The 22,748-nt window shown below is 36.3% G+C and overlaps 1 protein-coding gene across 5 annotated transcripts in view; it reads right to left on the bottom strand.

Moving 5' to 3' along the window:
- GRM8 (glutamate metabotropic receptor 8) overlaps positions 1-22,748 on the bottom strand; it is a 320,858-nt gene that overhangs the window by 104,816 nt on the left and 193,294 nt on the right. For all 5 annotated transcript variants that reach the window (XM_038155039.1, XM_038155035.1, XM_038155036.1 and 2 more), the window contains one exon: positions 22,357-22,557. In XM_038155039.1, the coding sequence (XP_038010967.1) occupies positions 22,357-22,557 (201 nt within the window). The remainder of the gene's footprint in view (positions 1-22,356; positions 22,558-22,748) is intronic.

The raw sequence follows: 22,748 nt of genomic DNA, 5'->3' as shown, positions 1-22,748 counted from the left end.
TAGCATTTTTAGGAGCACAAATGCAGTATATCTTGTGAAATGCCCAGCATAAAAGGCAGCTAAGAAAACTATTAATGGTGATATCAGCTCAACAGTAAAACCTATTATAAAGTGCTTCCTACAGAAATCCAGTATGTTACTTTATTTTAATAATTCTGCCAAAAAAACAACAATATACAAGCAAACTCTCCTAAAACATCCACCTAAGGAAAATTTTCAGCTCCAACATCTATCTGAAGCAATTTCCAAAACCAGGTTACATTCCTTTCTGTTTTCTTTTCAATTCTCCCTTTGCGGAGAGAGAAGGTTAATGACTGTTAGAGAAAACAAACAGGATGAAAATGAGATACAAAAATAAAAAGGTGTTTAAAGACAATCTGTTGTACATTGCAAAGGTCCTCAGATTCCTAGTGCATGAGGGTGACAGCCTTGCAAACATTTCACAGGCAAGGTTTCACAAAAACCCAGCCATGCTAATTCACATTGAACACTCTCTGAAAGCTCAGATGCTATACACTCACATTAAATTCTAGGCAAACATGATCTAGATAAATAGAAATCTTCAGTTATCTTGACTACTGTTAATATGATGAATTAATGCTACTTCACTTTCCCCACCCCACCCACCCTGACCCCTCCACCCCTTCTCACACAGGTACATGAACAATTAGGGTCTGATCTTCTATATTAAAATTCCTAAGCCAGAAAGGTCCTGAATAAGCAAAGTGTTTCTGACAAAGGTATTAATAATTATGATTTTAATCTCACAAATTGATTATAAAAGTTAATTATAATATTAATAATAATCTATAATAATATATGAATAATAATAATATCTTTTTCCCTTTTCCTATTTAATTTTCTCTTTTTTTAACCACAAGAAACATTAAAAGAATTTCCCTACATAGGAATTGCAATAGTGAAGAGCAACTAATAAGGAAATTTAGAATAAAAGGAGATTTAGAATAAACAGATGTTCATTATGCAGGTCTGGTTGGTTGCTTGGTAGGTTGATTGGTTGGTTGGTTTGTTGATTTTTTAAACAAGACAGATTTGTAATTGAATTAATTCACATGATCATTTAGCATTATCAATTTGCCTCAAAATATTGTTAAGCATCACTGTTGAAAAGGAGTAATGTTCCACAGCAAGGAAAGAAAATGGTGGTTGAAATCTTATTTTTCATTCCTGCTAAATTCCACTTGAAATATTGCAGTGAATGTTTCCAAACAGTAGCTGAGAACACTCCAGAGGTGCAGTGTGACAGCACTGGCTGGGTGTCAGTCATTTCACTCATTTGCTAACTCAGTGTACTCTCAGAATGTCTGTTACCAACCTTGCCTTGTTTTCTCTTCTAATTACTGATGATAAGTTCACTATTTTAATTTTGTTCTCTTAATGTTATCAAATTATTAAATTTTATACTACTTCCTCCAGAATTAAATACAGTTTATTCAAGAAATATTATTTATTTTTATTAGAGGCCATAAAAAATATGAGTCTCTAGGGACCATCTGGCCATTGCTGGGCCTTTGATTATCCTTCATTATCCACTTATCAGCCTTAAATATGAATATTCTGGGAGTTCTCTGTAGGAAATCTAAAAAGCAAATTAGTACTGAAATTTTCTGGAAAGGACTGAGGAAAAATGTTTTGTCATGGAATAGTTTTAAAACTGTTGGTCACAAAAAGCAAATTGATGATAGTTTTATGAGAACAGCAGATGTTTCTGCCTTTTTAAAGATCACACCTTAAATGTCATTCTTAATATTGCAAGCTTTGAGCATTTTGGTTTTGGCCCTTATACTATATCTTCCATGATTCTTAGATTTCCCCTAAATATTATATTGTTCTGAAACAATTCTAGATTTTCCAAATAATTTATCATATATAGCAATGTCTTATATAGAATAGAGACATCAGTTCATTCATCATCAAGTTTTACCATAATTTCTTAAGGGCACACTTTATACAACTACAAAGGAATGATGAGTTTTGATGTAATAATGACACCTCTCACAGATTTTAATGATCTTAGCAAATTTCAATAAATGACAGTTTTCCTTATTAAGAAACAATTCTTAATAGGGACAGAGAGAAGATGAAATTCAAGGAAAATGGAATTAGATAAACATAGTTCTTGTTTTAGAGTGACAGTAGGAGAGAAAACCATGAAATTCAAGGCCAGTTAGTTCAATTTCAGTTCATTAAAAGTGGTAGAAAAATAATCAAACACTGTTTGAGCACTTGCAAGATAAGAATGCTGTGAACATGAATAACAGTGACAGTGGATTCGTCAAGAACAAGTCATGTCAAAATAATTTTTTTTCCTCATGATGGCATAATAGGTCTTTTGGACACAGGAAAGCATCACATTGTCATGGTGCTTCCCTTTAGAAAGCTGCTCAATGCTCTCTCTCATGACCTTTTGATAAGCAAAGTAGGAAAACACTGCCTGGATGGATTCAGGGAGCGTTGTTGTCACCAGTTCACTGTCAACTGGACAAGGGTTTGCAGCACTGTTCCACAGGGGTAGGAGTACATTCATTACATTCTTTAATAGTTTAGATAAAGAAATCAAAATAGAGTTATTACATCTAGAAGTTGACAGACACCATGCTGAGAGAGCTGCAAATGCATTGTTCCAAATTAATCTCAACAGGTTGAAGTCTGAAGAAAATTAGGTACAAATAAGGGCAAGAGCTGCATTTCACTGTAGAAAAATTAACCACTTCATTGCAGAAGGGAAACAACTGGCAGAGCAATAGTATCCCATTAGTACCAGTGGCTCTGTCACAAGTTAAACATGACATTTTATGTAAAAAGGAACTTTTGAAATTTATAAAGATTATTTTTTTAAACTCTTCTGTCCTATCCAATACAAGCAAGACCTTCAGTGGAATATTATATCCAATTTTGAGAACAGCATTTTAGGAAAGATATGGAACAAGAGAAACTCCAGAGATAGAGAAAACCTTCAGTAATTGGTTAAAGGAAGAAGGCTGGTTAGGTCAAGAGAAGAAGAGACTGAGGTGCAATATGATATATCAAAAATATTAAAAAGTAGGAATAATAAGAAAGCAAAAGTTCTTATTATTGTCCCCTGTGGATTTGAGTTCAAAAAAACCTGATAAATTAGGCTTAGCTTGTGGTGAAACTTGATCACTCAAGGTCTGAAACTATGAAATGAGTGTCTGAATTTTAAATACAGATGTGAGGAGTAATGATGTGAATTCAAAATCACATATAGCAGGCTTCTGGTAAAGCAATTAAAAATGTCACTCTTAGACTTACATTCACAAATTACTGCTTAACGTACTGTAATACTGATTCCATTAAAATGAGAGAAACAAACAAGAAAAAACAAACAAACAAAACCAAATCCTCAAACCAACCAACCAATATAAAAAAGCCAAAACACCAACCACAACCCAAACCCTCTTTTTTCTTTCAGTTTTAAATATTCAGAAACTCACAATATTATGTGGCTGCAAAGGAAACAGAAATATTTCAGTTTTCACAATTTAACCTGCATAAACCTGTCTGACAAGTTTTAAAAGTGATTCTGAATGAGATTTCAGTCATAACCTGACTGCTAACTCAAACATTTCTATGTCTGAGGTGAGCCCAGGGGAAATATGTAAGCCTGCAAAAAGTGATTTAGTTTTGCATGAGAACTCAAGGCTGGAGATCATACATCTGAAATCAATAGGAATTTTAAATTTATTTATGTCATCTTTTTGGTCATCTTTCTAATTTTTAATGTGTTTAAATGACTCTTTCATAAACATTGTTATCAAGTATTTATATAACCAGAGAAATATTGAGCATTATGAAAATACTGGTTTGATGCTCTCTCCTTCAGCAACAGAGCCCATGTCCTCTTTCAGAACATTAATTCCTCAATCCTGCAGATAACAGTGACTGACAAAATACCCAAGAACATCTGAAACTGTCAAGTCTTGACTGCACTGCCAGGTTTGCAGTGGGTAAGGAGCCATAAGACAGGCTGTTCAAAGCAGCAGCAGTGATTTCCAACTGCTGCTTTCCCTCCTCCCCTCCTTCATTGGGGTCTCCACTCTTCTTTCCTGCTTCTGATGGTTCTGACTCTGGAAACCTCATTGTCCTTTAACAACAAATGAGTACAATTCTGTTCAGTGATCAGCACCTGTCATTTCAGACCCTCAAGCAAGTTAATAAAAGTGAATAATTTTAACTCCGACTAAAGTTCTTTAGTTGTAAATATCGAGCAGATGACACATTTCTTTATAAAGGTTATGTGTTTCTCAACTGAAACCATATAATGATCTCTGCAATTTATGTATCATCTCTACTGCTTATATATATATATATATCTATATATCTTTTGTTCCTTAAAACTTCCTGAAAGAAAAGATGTTCAGATTGTTGCCTCCAGAAAACCTCTTATATCGTCAAATTTATTTCTATTTGGTGTCAAAAGCAGTTATTATCATGCTTATAATGCATCTTAATCACATTTCTGCCAGCTGAGTGCTACTTACAATTCCATTAAGGTGGCCACTAACACAGTTAAGACACATGCATAACTTTACAGGGATAATGCCACTAAATTCAGTGAATCAATAGATGGCTTGCTTGTTAACTACAATTTTATGCTTGAAGAAGATTCTTAAGTGCTTGCTTAAATGAAAGGTTATAACATGTATTTTTAAAGCTAACTATATGTTATTTGGTGTTCCTCAAGAGAAGTTTCAAAGTCATTTTTCTTCAAGACTTTTAAGAGATTTACTGGGTGAAATAAGTTAGCATGATACCACTGCAACACTAAGGGACTGAAAAATAATACTGTACACCAGCACTGCTGTGTCTCAACATTTCATCGGAAATATACAATACGCAAAAGTCTGAATATCTTTATGTATAGGACCTGGTTGTTCCTGTAGAAAAAGACCTCTTTCCTTGTCAAAAAGGGCACTACGGATAGTAAAGAAGAAAGAGTTTGTTTTTTGTTCCATGTAAGGAAAAGTCCTTTTAGAAATGTCTTCTAATTTCTAGAGGCAATAATTACCATGTCCTCTTCATATACATGGAAAACTCAAATGCTTCAGTAACAGAGAAGGGTCTTAAACCAGATACAAAAAGTGATACCACTTTCTTTTTTCATCTATTTTAAGAGGAAAAAAAAAACACCCAAGTGAACCAGGAAGGACAAGGAAAACTGAGCTAACAGAGGCAGGCATCAGTCACAGCAGGTTGCTTAGTGTTTTTAGGGTTCTGCTTGTGTATAGCCTGTGAACCCCTTCTGGGATTTCTGGGAATTCCTGGAGGAATGTCAGGGCACCTGCTTCATCAGGAAAAAGCAGCCATGGGGCCCTGAACTCCCAGCAGCTGGTAAAGAGGCTGTTCATGATCAAAGGGTGCTTTGAGCTGTGAGCAAGGAGAGACAAGTGTCCTTTCAGCAGGTGCTGGGAGAGGTGAGCTCAAAGGCCAGCCCAGTGTGAATTTCCCAGAGTAGCCTTTTCTGCAGATGATGTGCAAAAGCCTTCTGGAAACCCTGCTGCTGAGGAGAGAATTTGTGTGCTGCAGTGGTGGGGAGTGACACAGCACGTCCCCAGCACACACTGGAGCAGCCACCCCAGCATATCAGGCACCAAGCTCCCAAGGGATGATGATGCATCTCTGCAGACCCCTTACTGAGGGGCCATCCACCAAGCGGAGGGGAGCTGTGACAAAGCAGGGCAAAAAAAAGGTCTGTGCTTGTTTGGTGCAGAAACAGAGACTCGCAGCATGTCCAAGCCAGAGATTTAACAAATGCAGGAAAAAAGTTCCTTCTCTGATGCAAAAGGGTCAGTGTGGTGGTAGCAGATGAGGTGCTGAGTCTGAGATGAGGAGGTGATCCTTCCTGTCTCCCAAGCACTGGTGGGACCACAGCTGGAGCACTGTGTCCAGCTCTGGGCTCCACAGTAAGGGACATATCCGTGCTGCAGTGAGTGCTACAACAGGTCCTAAACATGGCAAAGGAGCATCTTTTATGCAAGAAGAAGCTGAGAAAGCTGAGACTTTTCAGCTTGTAGAAGAGAATCTTATATCAGTGTGTACAAACATCTTATTGGGTGGAGGCAGACTCTTCTCAGTCATGTCCAGAGACAGGACAAGAGGCAATGAGCACAAACCAAACCAGAGCAAGTTATGTTTAAGCATTAAAAACAAAACAAACAAACAAACAAACAAACAAAAAACCAAATACAAAAACACCAAAAAAACCTTTTCAGTGTGCAAGAATCCCAACAATGGAATAGATTGCTCTGGGAGGTTGAGTAGTCTCACTCCCTGGAGATATTCCACATTCAGCTGCATGCAGACCTGAGCAAGCTGCTGCTGTAGCTGTCTACTCTGAGCAGAGAGGGTTGTGCTAGACATCTCCGGAGGACCAGCCTGGCTTTGTGAGCAGTAACTGTTTCTGAGAACTAGTGATCCCAGACTTTCAGAAAGTTGCAAATTATCAATCACAATGACATGACATTTGCAACCATTTGGCTGCACCACCAAGCCAAAAGAGGTGTAAAAGAACCACAGGCAATGCTTTTTGATGACATAAGAATGGAAGATGACTCATGAAACACCCAGATTATTAATTGTTGTCAGTCTGGTGGAATGTCCTCAGGAGCTCAGCCCTCAATAGCTTCATGTCGGAGGAACTAGAGGAGTCAGGCATTTAAAAAATTGCACCTGTAGTGAAGGCACTCATGATATGCATGATTCTTATGTTTATTCTGGCATGGAAATTTATAATACTTTCTTTTTAGAAGTAAGATTGACTAATTAACTAAAAAGCTGCAGATATGTGTAAAAAGAAACAAATCTCTTCATAAAAATGCAGCTCTAGATTATAATCAGAAACCAAACAGTAATTTTCTTCTAATTTTAAAAGCATATAAAACATGGATAAAATCAAATGAAGTTTACAATGACTCTTGCAGTTTCAGTTGAGCCAACAGAGGAAGAAGCAGAAAATACGATACATGTAGCAGGTCCAATGAAATTAAGAAAAAAATGCATGTAACACAGAGAGAGTGGAAACCTTTATTACAATTTCACAGATCTTGTATGTTACAGATGGAGGTATTTTCTAGCCTTAAGGATTCTATGATCATGCACAAAATATTACCAGAAATTAAAATACGTAATTTCAATTAAAAGAGACAAATTTTTTCAGAAGTGCTACTTTTGAAGAGACATGCTTCCCAGAATGAGATTGGACAGGTAAATGTGGAAAATTGCACAAAAATTATATAACTTTAGGATATACACAGTGGAATGGGCTGCAAAAATCTTTTGATAGTAATTTTTCTTATTCCTGTGAACTGCTCTTTTAGGATTCATTTACTAATTAATTGCTGTCCTCACTAGATGCTAACATTGCAACAGAAATCCACGGACTAAATTGTGCCAGTGCAAATGAGGCAGTGATTGGCAAGCCTTTCTTAATTATGGCAGTAGGTTTAGCACTTGTGTTAATCTGAAATTCATTAACATGTCTCCAGATACCACTAGTTAAATCCAGTTTGCCAACAGGCAGAGTCAGCTCTGAAATTAGTGCTTCAGAAAACCTTGTTTATTGCCTGATGTCCTCTGAAAAAAAAATCACTGAGGTCAGGTTTCCTGACATATTGTTTGACTGGATTCCCAAAATAATTGCATGATATTCTCAAGAGGCAACCCTAAGTACACAAAACCTAGAATGAGGTTTGTGCCAAAATCAGTTATCTAAAAGTAAATCTCTTATTTCTTCAAACAGATTCTTAATTCCTCCTTTTATACTTTATTGATGTGTTTTTTCAGGCTGTATTTTCATGATCAATAGTTATTCTACCCATACAGAAATCTCTGTAGACGAAACAGACAGAAATGCAAATAAGGATAAAAGCTACATAAATTTTTCAGAAATGGTTCATGCCAAAAATCCTGGTGTCTTCCTTTGACAGACATTATTTACTTATTTACAAGGAAAGCCTGACAGATGCAATCTCTCTGGATTTCAGAAATGTATTCCATAGGAGATGACTGATTAAAATTGAAAAGGTGGGGATCAGAAGCTGGACTGTAAAGTGGATCAAAAAGGAGATCAAACAGGTTGTGCTGAGCATCCTGGCATTGGTAGCTTCCCTGTGCAGTTCTTCAGAGTCTATTTTGGAAAATTTTAGTGTTTTCACCAGTGACTATGCCCTCAAGGGGCAAAAAAATGTCCTTTTGGGACATTTATGCACTAAAGAAATGCAACAATAGCATGAATATGAATGGGATACACTGGTAACATGAGATTAAACAAATGAGATTAAACACCATATGGCAGAATTTGGGTAATATTAGGGACTGAGGCAGTAAAAATAAGATTATATGTGTATCCTGAGGCATTTGCAGGCTAATAACAGGAACTTTGCTAAGAGTGCAGAGTGCTGGTGTTTCTAGAAACAGGAGAAGAGAAAATGTGTAACAGTTCAGATAAATCTCACACTAGAGTCCTGCCTTTCTCTTCGGTCTTTCTTCAGGCAAATTAAGGATTTATAATCTACCTTTGTAATGTCATAAAATTATTTTTATCTCTAATATAATTACATTTGGATATATTATATTATGCAAACTTTTCTCCAGTCTTATTGTGTAGACCTTCCTTATTAGCATGCCAAAGCACTAAATCTTGCAGTGATTTTATACAGATCTCCTCAGATCCCTGAACAGGCCATCACATAAAGCCATGAAAGACAACCTGTCATTAAACATTTTAATTAATCTCTTCTAAATCGAGCATCCAGCTTTCTATATACATCTTCATTCTTATTTCTTTGAATATGCTGCACTTTTTCTTGTAAATGATTGGTGATTTTGCACTGCATGGACAGATGCTGATGGAAAGGGTGAATGCTACAAAGCAATGAATTCTATAATTCCTCTCCCTGTCTCATTTCTCTAGCCATGATTATCAAAGTTCCTCCCTTTCTTAGCAAAAGAAAGTTGACAAATGACGACTGAAAAAAAACATTATCTCTTTGGGCTCCCCAGAGCCTCCAGAATTAAAGAGAAGACTCCTCTGCCACACTCAGTCCTTTTCCCCAGGTAACTGCTCCAGTATGCTTAAGTTCCAAATAATAAATAGCTTTCTAAGTACTGTTGCTTGCCCCCAAGCTTTTTTTTTGTTTGTTTAATGTTCAGTTCCCCAGCTTTGTCAACCTCTGTCACTTACTGTCAAAATTACTTTTCTAAGTGTATTCCAGACACACAAATGTCTGCATTTATATCTTTTTATCCACCAGTTCTTCCTGCCAGTTTTGATAGGCTTTTTATAACCAATTTTATTTTTATTTTTCCTAAACTGTTTTTTTTCATCTTCCTTTCCCTTTGTAAGCTTTGCAAATGGCAGATTATTTTCATTTTAAAGATGTTTTCATACTGGTATAATTTAAAATCTTTTTTCACAAGATGCATTTAAACAATCTTCTTTAACATCAACAATTTTGTCTGTAAGGAGATTTTAGCATTTGGTTATGTCTTAACTAGTCTATATAATCTCTGTGCATGCAAGGAAGAATTCCATGTGGATTGATTTTCCTTTGATTGCTTTTAAAGCAGACGCAAATAATAGTCTAATTTTATTAATATATAATTTATGGTTATTATTACTGCATTTTTTACTGATCATTAGATTAATATCCCTCTGCAAAGTATTGTCATGATATGACTTTTGCATATATTCTAAGTTCCTGCCATTTCTTTTTTTATTTGGTAGACATCTTTCAGCTGATTTCCAATAAAAACTCATCACTTTATTCCTAGCTTCTATCTTTCAGCTCATTTTTTCTCCAAAAAACCAGAAAAATACTGCAGTCCTCTCACCTGGCTTTGGGAATAGATAACTCACAGATTTTTATAGATTTTGTCTGTTGTCATTGGAGGCATCTATACAGAGCGATTCATTTGGCATATTTTAGAGAATTAAATGATGAGGCAAACCATGCCCCACTTAATGACTTTCTCACCATTCTCTCTAAAAGCTCTGTAATCAACTAGTTCATGTGTACACAGCTACACTCATCACTTCTAATGTGAAACAAATTCTATTCCTGCACTGTTTGGCTACTTGAATAGCTAAAGCCTCTATGCTCCTGCAATATTCCATTTCCGTACTTGTCCCCTCTTCCACATCACCTAGTTGCAAAACACACACACAAAATAAGGCAAACCCAAGACATCATAGTAGCTTTGCTATGACCTTTCACAACACTGAGAAAAACTACACCTTTTATCACCGACATCATCATGTGTCTGTACTGTTTCAGTTATTTCTCATGAAGAAAAACAAGAAAAGCAATACCATATAAATAGTCTTTGTCTCTAATCTATGTACTGTTCAATATTTGTAGTGTGTCAATCTACTGAAGTTATTATAAGCCCTTCTGTTTTTCTGTGCCTAACCTTATTGCTTTCCATTTCCTAGCAACAAATCATATGGTTCAGGCACAGGCTTTTGACCCTGTTCTATAGGAATCATGTTCATTTGTTCTCACCCTCAGTGCTTTTTTCCACAGACTTCTATTATTATCAGGCTTCATCATCCTTCAACATTTCCCTACTCAGAAACCCTTTTGTTACATATCTGTCCAGCAATTCATACCAAGATGTGTGCTCATACCTATTTAATACTCCATTAGAAACCATTATCAAGTCAGGACCACGAAAATAAAAGATTTACATTTTCAGAATTTTTTTCATTGATCTGGTTGTTATTGATTCTGGCAGAGGGATCTCTGAGGGAGGACAAAGAAGCAATTGTATCAGTAGCAAGGAAGAAAATCTAAGAGAATTTATAGCTATCTTTATAACTTTCAAAGTGGCAGAAGGACATACAAAACCAAGAAAATAAAGGTAGACAGATCTGTATTAATTTTTCCCATATGATCCTGAATAAAAGATCTATGTGTAATCTCAGAAGACACTGTGCCCCATGAGAATTATTCCCTTTTTTGATCATCTCCCATCTAGCCACTATAAATCAACATTTACAAGGTCTGTGTTACTACTGACTCCAAGGACTTCACAATCTGAAAATCACCTATATAAAACAGGATGACATTTTTGCAGGACAAGGAACAATAGGAAGGGCTGGGCTCCAGATGACGTTTTTAGTGACCAAGATCTGAGTTGAGTTTAATTATCGAAGAACTGTGCATGTGGCACCAATTTGCATCTCCAAGTTACTGGAGTACCGGCATTTACACTCCCCTTTTCACAGGCTCCTTAGCTCAGCCAGTGAGGCACACAGCTTCTTCCTCACCCACATTGCAGCTTGGATGCAAGAGGGAGAGGCACACTTATTTTTTGCCTATTTCTCTGATCTGAGTTGTCTCCTTTGGACAGAAATCAAGAGAAATGCAGCTACAAACTCACAGGGATCCCGGATGCTGAGCTGAACTCAGCTCTGCTGTCACAGCAGTGCCTTGGCACAAGGGAGCCCTGCCCAAACACAACAGCCAGTTGTGCCTGTGTACCATGCAATAATTCACTAAAGCCCTACATCTAAACCACACTTTATCTCTTCATATTTGCTGTGCAAATTGATGAATGCATTAGGAACCTGAATTAACAACTTGGGTTTAGGAACATCTGCTTGAACATTACTTTCTTTATTTTACACATTCCTCAGAATTTTCTGTTTAACTATACAACGTTTAGAAGAACTCACTCATTAAAACAAGAAACTTATTAAAACCACACACATTTTATGCCCGGGGAAGAAAGAAACCTTGCCTAAGCACATTGTGCATAAACAATATCCCTTGCTGTTAAAAAATGGTGAAAGTGACAAACAGAAAAAATTATCAGTGTTTGAGCTGCAATTAGTCCATGCATAAAGGAGGATCAATACAACAATTTGTAACTATCAAAAGCTGGAGCCTTTAAAAGCCAGCTGGCTTGGCAGAAACCTCCCCACAGTGGCTGTATGTCAATATAAGGATTATTTTCAAGCACCCTTAGTTGTTTTTCTCTAACATGATAAGCAGTGGACTCTAATATCCTGAGGCTTTCTCTTCAGATCTCTGGGTAGGACTTGGAGAGCCACACCAGACTGCACTAAATGAGCCTTTCAAGTTTGTAGTCTGGCTTGTTTTGAGGAGTCTAACTGCCCTGTAGCTGCATATCCTGCATGCAGATGATGACTTAAGGTTCCACATATCATTTTTGCCTTCCCATAAAATGCATAATAATCATTCCAATAAAGTGGGACACAGCTACCATAACTGGCCATATTCTGAGTTGTGACTTGATGCTACCTGGGGATATATTTATTAAATGTGATTATGTTGGACATAATCAGGGGCACTGCCAATACATTTTTTTCTCTCAAATCAGGATCAAGCTATATTGGAGCAAGTTCAGGGTAGTCCTTGGGTAGTTGAAGAATTACACAGGAAAACCAAACATTGATTCAGCTAGAGTTCAGGGTGAGCAATAATGCATCTTCTGTGATTCTATCTGTTTCCTTGGCCTTACAGTCAAAAGAAAGAAATCTATTACTTAGGTCTCCATAAGATACATAAGATTTTACATTTTTTTCTCATCCTAAAGAGTTTGATGAGTATATGTATGGCAAACCTTGAGAGATAAGAAATTCTGAGCCAGCAGCAGAGTACAGTGCATGGATGATATGTAGCTACTTCCTTTCCACCAAGTCTGTGCAAACTCTATCCTCTGCCTGCCACCAGTAAACACAAACTCCCTTGTTTTTCCACTGAAAAACATACAGCTACCAGGGAAGTATTCATTCAGTGAATGTCAAGGACTATCTCTTACTGTGTGTCTTAGGGTGATTTTATGATGTTTGTATCCCCAGCTGTCTGTTTTGCTTATACAAGATATTGAGTTTCACACTTTTAAGATTAGATTGGAGAGGGAAAGAGTGCAGCAGGAAAAGCAGTGGGATATTTTCACAGCTGTATTCAAAAACAGAGAGATAAGAGCTTCAGCTCTCTCTCTCAATGCATGTTGTCAGAGCAGACACAGACAGCCAGAGAGAGCTCTCCTTTGCTTTTAGTTAGGTTTTTTTAGCTAGCTGAGGCAGAGGAGTTTCCCAAACTGTGGCTTTTCTTCTTCTTAGAGCTGATAGTCCCTGCTGTGGACTGAAAACCCAGAAAAGCACCGGGAGTTCATGGCTGTGGCCCACCGGGGCCGGGACGCGGCATTTCCAGCGCAGCAGGGACTGATCAGGGACTGAGCCCAGCTACAGCCACCCTCTCTCTGAACTTGCCATCTCTTCAGAACAATGAGAAGTTCCATTGTTTAGTATTATTCATTTTCCCATGTTTGTGAATACTTTGTTAAATAAACAGTTTTTTCCACTTCTCTCAGAGGAGATTTACCTCCCAAACTGGTTGGGGAGGGGCCGCTTGAATCGGCTTTCTAGAGGGTCCCCTTTGAAAGTTCCCTCCCTAAATTTGCCCTAATCCAGAACAGATACACTGTGCTGCTCTTCTACTCCTGCAAACAAACGTATGTGGCAGAGAGCACATCCATAATCTCAGGATATTTTGTATTCCTCAGACAGCTCAGGTAACCACTATGTTATTAGGATGCTTTCCAAGCTCTTAGGAACTTTCTTCCAGTATACAGCAAGTGCACCACCCAAACTCAAAGCCACATCTAAGTGACCACATGTTACCTATACTAAAAATAAGTAATTTTAATTGCATTTTTTTTCTGTTTGCTTGTTAGTTGACCTGGATTTTGGGTTTTCGTATCTCCTTAAGAATCCTTTAAAGCTTGTTAAGTGATGACTTTTCTATACCTGGTGTCCAGTATTGTTGACAAACAGTGGTATTCCAGACCAAATAAAATAAACACTAAATTTTCTATCAAATACCATATGGTTGAAACTTTATAAACCTAGTTTTGATAAACATAATATTTCTGAGATTTTCTGGTTAGAATATAGACTTTTTCCTTTTTTCAACTAAATGAACAAATAAAATTTAATATCCACTTTTCGAGAAATATTTGGGCAAACTGATGATGTTGCTCCATTTCAGAATGTAAAATAAAAAGGGTGAGTCAATTCAATTCAGTTAAATACTCACAATCTCACAGCATTCAGGTTGGCTCATTGGGTTTTAATTCTTCCAAGCATTGGAAACTTCTGAACAGTAATAACTAGAATCAATTTCTGTCTGCTGTGATGTTTGAATGTGGTTGTGCTTGTAGGACAAGACCACAGATTAAAGATAAAATTATTGCAATCATCCTCTAACATTTTTCTTTGATTAATTTAATCTGAATAGATCAATTTTATTCTTCTTTATTATCTGTTATATTGGTAAATTCTAGTTACAAGTGTCTTGAGCTACTCTGAATCCTTATTCACTTTAAGTTAAAACATGTGGGAAAATGTTGCAAGGAGACATGTGGTTAGCATATACCTAGAATTGTGAATACAAAAGAGTACTGCAGGAACAGACATAACATTTTGGGTCCAATCTCTTCTACATAAAACCTGACATGCTATGTTGCCAAAATTATTGGATACCTTGATACTGAGAAATAATAAGAAATGCTTCCTTTGCTGGGTTAGAGAAGCTTCTAAGATGCACTGTCTTCCACATACTTAATATTTCATACTATTAGGTATGTTTTACTGCAGAAAACACAGAAGCAGATGAGTGTCCATGGTGCCTAAATGGAAATGGACAGGTTCTCTCTGGTAGCCTTGAGAGGTATTAGCCTTCCCCAGCTATGTGAAGCACAAGACACTTACACTGGGCTTCAGCAGCTACTGGAACAGAGAAACCAACTGGCCTGTGTGGGATGAACTGAGTCTTCTCTCTTTCCTCTTGAGTACTTTGCTGAGCCTCCTTGGATTCCCCCTGGTTTTGCTTAAGGTCACATCTGGTAACAGGGTCTAACAAATCTAACTTGCTCTTGAATCCAGTACTCCTTTGATTATGCACCTGAACTTGCTTAATTATTGCTAAGTACATCTCCCTAGAGCAGAAAAACTAAACAGTGCCATCTGATGATGCCAGTATTAACCTTAAAATTATTCTCTCTTTACTGTAATTCCTATGCCACAGTATTTAGCCTACATGATTTCACTGCCATTCCTTTTACTATAAAGAAATTTTTATTTTTCTCTTTATATTAAAATGTAAGATTTATCAAGATAATTTCACTGACAGTGACCCTCCAAAATAATTACTCTATTATTTGAATTTGTCACTTATAGGCCATTACTAGATACAGATAGATCACTTTTTACATAAATGATTTATAAATGCAGCTCCTTTATACTATCAAATGCCATTAACAAAATCTTTTTCCCTTTTTTCTTCTATATTCTCTCAAATGTGTCTTATTTCATTTTTAAGTAAGTGTTGTAAGATAATAAAAAAGCTTATATTATTCAGTTACAGAGGTATTAAAACCAATCTATTTTCCCTCACATCTGTCCTGATGGCTTGCAGAACAACTGTATTACCAAACAGGTCATAAATCAACAGGTGGGGAACTTTAGAAATTTGTACAAACATTCTCATTTGATTTGATAGATTTAAGATGAGATTTTAAATTTTAACATTCAAGTTAGGAAGCTTTCCAAGGTATTGTTTTCCTCAAAGCATGTGTCAGACCTTCTTCTTGGTAAGGATATGGTAAGGATAATAAAGGTAAGGATAATAAATCCTTAATAAAGGTAAGGATATCTGAAGGCCTTAAAAATACTACAGAACGGAAACTGTGTTGTTTCTTATACAGACTAAAAGGTAAAAAAATCCAAAATTTCTTTGCACTCAGATACATTTTTGCTTGTAATGACAAGGGTTAATTTGTTCTGCCTCTTTGCTACAGCTTGAGTTTTTCACTTGATCATAGTAGAAAGGATATATCTGGATATCCGTACCTATCAGGAGATGCAAATCAATTTTCATTGAGTAATGAGAGTAAATCCTTTATCACCTTCCCTAATATATTAATTATTAAAATACCTTATGAATTAGACCTTGTTTCTCAAAACAGAGTTGACCTCAGTCAAGTTCTGCATCATGAATTTTGTATGTGGAGCATATATATTGCTCAATTAATCAGTACTTAAGATCTGTACATAAGCAAAAGCACAGCTATAAATTGCACTTGCTTTTAGGTTCTACATTTTAATTTCACACCAATAATTTCCTTAATCACTGATTTTAATCACATGGATTCGTGGTGTACCTCAAGGCAGCTCCAAGCTCTGCTTGCTGAGCCTGCTTACATTATGGCCTTACATTACTTAAATCCATTTAGAGTGATTCAGATCACTCTGCAATTTTAGTTTCTTGTACAGCCACCTGGATTAATTCCATTAAAATAATTAGCATGCCAAAGCAGAATTTATTTGAAATCATTCCCTGTTAATTCCCAAAAACAAGTTAGCACTGGTAACAACTCTTTAATTTATTTAACATAAAGGCTCAGGAAATTGGACATCAGGATTCTTTGTTACAAGTGGTGTGCCCTACTTCCCAATGCATTTGCAAACCAAATCAGACACCTGTGAAACTTCGACAAAAATACATGAAAAGAATTTTTAATTGAATTTTATTAATTCAGGTCTATGTTTGTTCAAGCTTTAGCCATGTTTTCAAACACTTCTCTGTTCCACCAAGATTTCTAAAAAAATACATAGAATTATGACATGTGACATAGGTATGACAGAAAAAACATCACAGATCTTAATAAAACTCCAGCAGACATTCCCCCTGCCACTCCCACCTCAGCAGCTGAAAGCTGTATCTATTTTTTTAACACAGTACAAATTAGTGAAACTGGATTTGCTACCACAGTGAGTCCTAGCAAGGTCAGCAGGGTTCTGCCCTTCCCAACTCATTGATAATCTTATTTATCCATATCTGATCTACTCATCTGCTATTATCTCACATTACACTTAGATAGTTTTTTGACCCTATCACAATATGGTACCAGTGGCATCCTATGATCCTAAGTGTTTCCAACAGTAAAAATTCTAAATTATGAGCTGCCTATAAGAACTCAGAACTTGCAAAAAAATGCAAGACATGCCAAATTTAAACTATTTTTAAAAGGTTTTTTTTCTCTAAGAGTAGTTGTAGACTTGAGAGGAGGAATTTTAAACACCTGAGTGAGGAGCATAGCACCAATACATTTTAAGGGGGAATATTTAGATGAGTTCTATTGTGCTCTTATTGTGCTCAAAAAATGTCAAAACTTATCAGCCTGAAAGTGCACCATTTTGAAGCTTCTGTTTTAATGATAAATAATGATTTGAGAATGCAAATTTTGTACTCAGTGAAAAAATAGAGAGGTGTCGGCTTTCTTGAAGAAAACATTTAAAACAGTCTGAGCTAAACACTAAGTCAAGAGAGTTTTGCATAGATTGATGTCTTAGCAACTTCAAAAGATAGCAGAAGAAGATTAATTTTGTAAACAGCTGATTCCACAATAATGATTCTCTACAGTGTTCAAAATCTTTACGAAAAATCTCATTCTTCTGGGGTTTCTTTAAACGTTTAAATGTTCTGTATAGATGCTATCTTCTCAGAAAAAAAAAAATGTAGAATGATCATTAATTTTTATTTTAGTCGACACCTTATTTTGAATTAGCATGCTAGCTTCTGTTCTTTTATTCTCATTCTCTGGTATTATTCTGCCCTTTCAGGATGAATTTTTTTGATATTCCCTTTTTAAGCAGGGTTAATGCTGCAGTGTGTCTCTGTGTGTTCAGCCAAAATAAATCTTTCCTCAAAGGCATTAAATTAACATACCTAAAAAACAAATAACAGCAAGGCTTTCTCGTCCACTCAGACTATGAAATTAGTTCCAGAAGAATAAAGTAAAACATTGTAAAGTGGGGTTAGGTGATAATATTTTTCTTTCTTTCAAGTCCAGATAATGTTATAGAATTGATGTTATAGAATCAAGACTGAGGTGGGCAGGGAGCTGTGGAAATCACCCAGTTCAGCCCCTCCTCTTAGAGCAGGCTCAGCCAGAGGAGGCTGCCTGTGTCCAGCCAGGTTTTGAGTGTCTCCAAGGATGGAGATTCCACATCTTTTTTAAGCAGCCTGTTCCAGTGTTATTGTAGATTTGTCACAAAATCTGAGAAAGCAACATGGTTGCTGTACTTTGTCAGGAGAAGACCAAAGAAAAGGTTGCACACTCAGAATATACTTCAAGTCTTTTGTTCACCAGGAGAGGGAAGTGATGTTGCAGTGACAACATCTGCTTCTTCTCCTGAAGAAGCAGACAACATTTACCTAAGCACTGATGGCAGCGGGAAGTCACTCTATAGTCCCACCTATTCTCTGCTCCATTCTCTATCATCCCTGCTTGCACAAAAAAAGTCAAATTACCAAGTATCCCTATTACTCCCCAGGAAAAATAGCCCACCAAAGCGAATAAGATGTCTCTTTTCAAGTATGTGAATAGAGGTCAAGTGCTGCCCTTACCTTCATAAGTTTAAAACTCATATTGTTACAGAGTTACATATATCCCTAAAAGTTCTAAATTGCGCAAATGTAAATAGAAATAGAATTATATGACTAAAGGTAGGCAAAAAACAGCTGCTCTACACTGCCTATAAAAAGAGACTTTGGGAGGAGAGAGAAACCCACACAAGAGAGGTGGAGGGAAGAGAGTTTTATTCCCATCCAAGAAATAGCACTGTGTCCATGCTGTAATTCTTTTCCTGGAAGGAAGTACAAAGATAAATGTTTTTCTTAAAATCAAAACAAAGCCATCTTTGAAACACTTCCATCCACTGTAAATGCATGCTCAAGTCCTGTTCCTGTTAACTGATGAGCACTTCTGTTGAATTCAACAGAACACTTCTCATGAAGCACTCAGCACCTGCCAGGGTAAAAACTCTTATAAAACACCTGCTTGTTTTGTAGACAGAATAATGAAGTTAAATAGAATGAGAACACTAGAGTAATGAGATGGGAGAACATATTGAATCATGCCACAATTACACTATTGTGCATATCACCATTTATAAATCTAATTAACAGAAAAACCCTTCTCTTTACAAAACTTTAAATACGAAATACTAGTTTTGCATAAATATCTCATTTGGATACAAAGGGCAAGAGGAAAAATCTTTCAAATGTGGCAGCTTATTAAAATAAGATCATCTCAAATGATAATACTCGCTTTTTGCCTGGGAAAAAAAGAAAGATAAATAGAACCATGAAACTTTCAAAAGTTGATCAAAGAATATATTCACTGACCAAAGAAACAGATGGGCTGGTTATGGTCTGCTAAAAGTAACCATCAAGAACCCAGGGTCCTAAGTATGCCATATCTCAGAACACTGCTTTTCTACTTTCATTTGAAAACAATTCAGATATACACAGTAATAAGCTGTACTAGTTACATGTTAGAAGTTTTTTTTCCTACTAAATTAAATTAGTTTTAAAATGTCCATTATAAATGAAAATTAATTGAGTCCAGAGACTATTCTTTCCTAGCTCTCCTGTGAAAAACACAGGCAAAACAGGAATCACACTCAGCAGTAACTCACATCTTGTGCACATATAAATTTCTTTATTTCTATTACCAATCAAGTTCTCTCCAATTTAAAATCATTATGAACTATGAGATTTTCTGCATTTAGCATACAAGTGAAAGAACATCTAAGTAGAAACCAATGTCTTATCAATCACATCATTTCAATGTGCACTGGTGGTTATGATCACCCTTCAGTCATGAAGGTGTCAGGGAATATTACACAGATGAATCCTTCAGGGAAGCAAATCTTCATAATTTGTAAATTAAAATAAACTAAGTAAACAAAAATAAATGCTCTGCAAAGAGATTTCTAGCAATCGAAAGCAAATCAGTTACTCCAATAAACAGAAAAATGTGTGTTTTCTCACCCTTGCAAATACCCTCCACAAGACAGACAAAGGTCCTTCAGAATACAGATCACACTTTGTGAGGTAAAAGCCACTGAGTTGAATGTGTCAGCCTATTAACTGGACTTGAACCTACTCACTACTACATGAGTGAAGAGAGATATACTGAATTAAGGTGAGAAGTTGGTTTAATATGCAAAAGGGTAGGATCATCTGGAGAAATTCATATTGAAGAAAAGGAAAAAACTGCCTGTCTCAAAAATGCCAGTTACTTCTTGATACATTCTTTTTTACTGGGAATATGATTATATATTGTAATTGACTACTCAGAGAGAATTCTGGAGGATTTTCTACCCCTGTAGCTATTTAAAACTTGGATGGGCATGGTCTTAAAGAGCCAGATTATGCTGATCCTGAGCTGGGCAGAGGGTTAGAGTAGGTGGAGGTCTTAGACAGCTTCAGATGGGCCATGCTCCTATGATTGCTAGGGTAGAAAAATGGTATCTGGAATGGCTAAGAAATCCAGGGTTTTCCTTTTATTTCCTCAGTTAATTTTTAATTACTACTGATTGAGGCTAGGATGCACATCAAAACTGAGGTCCATCACATCACATCACATCACATCACACAGCATTACTGTTTGCTCCCAGCACAGGAAGTCTTGTAACCTCTGTACAATATTCACCTCTGTCAGACACAGCAGTAGGGCTGCCCTGAGGAACAGGAATTGGAGATTAATAGGAAAAGGCAAAGTGTTTAAGATCATCTTCTTCTTATGCCTCTGAATGCAAGACTAAGAAAATAAAATGTTTGGGCATATAACACACCCAAACAATTGGTACACTGTACATAATGTGGACTAGCCCAGTATGGGGAATATTAAACATATCCCATGGGGCAGGAAGTTAACCTCAAATAAAGGTTTCTTTTTCTTCCTTCTTTTTTTCCCCTCTCTTTCAGTAAATCACTGTTTCAAAATCAAATACATTTTCCTTAGTGTACAGAATGCTTTCATCTCTGTTTGTTGCCATACTTAGAGTCAGCAACAGAAATTTTTACAGGTATTGATGAAATATAATTATCTAGGGAGTGGAAGCTGAAGCTTCCATATAAAAATGTACAGCTTATCTTATTATGCTAAACTTTCATGCTCACCAAATGAAATTAGATCACTTTGTGCTTTAACAACACAGACCCAGAAAAACATCTACTGGAAATGTAGGTAATTATCACTGCGAACCTTTCAATATGCTGCCTACCTTTTTCATCATCACAATATTTCCTATTTCCCAGCAACATTCTATGTTCCAGGCGTTCTTTAAAATCACTAAAGGATCATTTAGACTTTTAACTTTATATTCCTGCAGGCGGGGATTCCCTTTTCATGAAAATTGCACAGGAAGAAAAAAACTGTGAACTATAACCAACATTTGTATCAACCAAGTGGTCTGGTGTATTACCTAAAGCAAAAAAATCTTCCACTCAGAAGTTAAATTCAAAATGACCTTGTGCTTTTTTCAAAACTGTTTGTAACTGAGGTCATTGGAATATACTGTGGTAGAGAGTGCCTCTCTCTGCATAGTTAGGAGGCATGTGTAGTACATGAATTAGCATCAAGTAAGGAAAAAAATCCCAACCAAAACAGAGCAAAGTACATCATTCCATTTCTTTGTAAAATAATGGCAAATATTACCTATAATAAGTATGATTTCTAATGAAACAGTTTAGGGTTTTGGCAACTATATTTCACCATCAAGTACGTGCTACACATTTCAAATCTATATTCATCAATTAATCCTGTTTTTTATTGGCCTCTACTGTTAACAGCACAAGCACCTGTAACTACATTTCCCCAGCAGGCAGATCCCAGCTCCACAGAATATTATGTAGCGTTGTTTAAAAATATATATTGTAGTCGTGTTAAAGCTTTTCAAATAACTGAGTCAAAAAACAATGAAATGGAAAAGAGGTTGAAACTGCTAGTGAGTGTTTTAATTGAAATTTAAATATTTAAATCAAAAGTAATTTCACTATATGCTTATGTAGAAAATGATTAATTAATTTTAGAAGGAGATTTTCAAAAGAGAATTTTTAAATTCTTTCTCTTGCAAACACATAAGCAACCACTGTCAAATTATTTTTATTCTGTCACTAAGATTGTAGGAGTCCTCAATTTGTTTCCATAATAGCAGCTTTTCACTGGAATATTTTGATCGACAGATTCATATTTTTAACATCTGCCTCTTTTGGGAGCAGCTTAATGTTAGGATGAAAAATGTTAAGATGAAAAATACACTGGAGGTTTCAGAGCAGGTGGAAAAACTCACAGTTCTGATTAAATGAGAACTGCTTCTAATCCTGTTTTCCACTATGCCTTAAAGTATCCTATATAAAGAATAAAACTCCACTTGTCACTTATTGAACATTCAAAGAAGAGAGGGGCAAAAAACAGCATATTGTAACTTACCATTAAAATTTACTGCCCGGATATAGCCAAGCAGTTCTTTACCATCAGTTGTGCTCATCCTTGGGCACAGCCCAATATATCCAGGACAGAGATCTTTATGCATGTTGTGCAGGGCATAGGCCATGGAATACACTGCATCAATGACAAACTGAACTTTCCCTTCTTGCTCATAGGCTGAATCTCTCGCAATCCTTTCCAAGCCTGCGGAAGAAAGAGAAAGAGTTTACCTCTCTTGGTGTGTGCTCAAGTGTGTGCCTGCATGAGCACTTGCATGCAAAAATCCACACTGGAATGTAAATAATTACAGCTGGATTGACAGGTAACGTCGGGATTCCTCTGTCCATCATCTAAATAAACAAGACAAGGAAAAATATGGCCGTCTGGTTTTGCCT

The sequence above is a fragment of the Motacilla alba genome, chromosome 1A (genome assembly GCF_015832195.1).
Source record: "Motacilla alba alba isolate MOTALB_02 chromosome 1A, Motacilla_alba_V1.0_pri, whole genome shotgun sequence".
In the NCBI taxonomy this organism is placed as follows: Eukaryota; Metazoa; Chordata; class Aves; order Passeriformes; family Motacillidae; genus Motacilla; species Motacilla alba.
The sequence above is the reverse complement of the archived record's forward strand: the minus strand, read 5'-3'. Positions and strand labels throughout refer to the sequence as shown.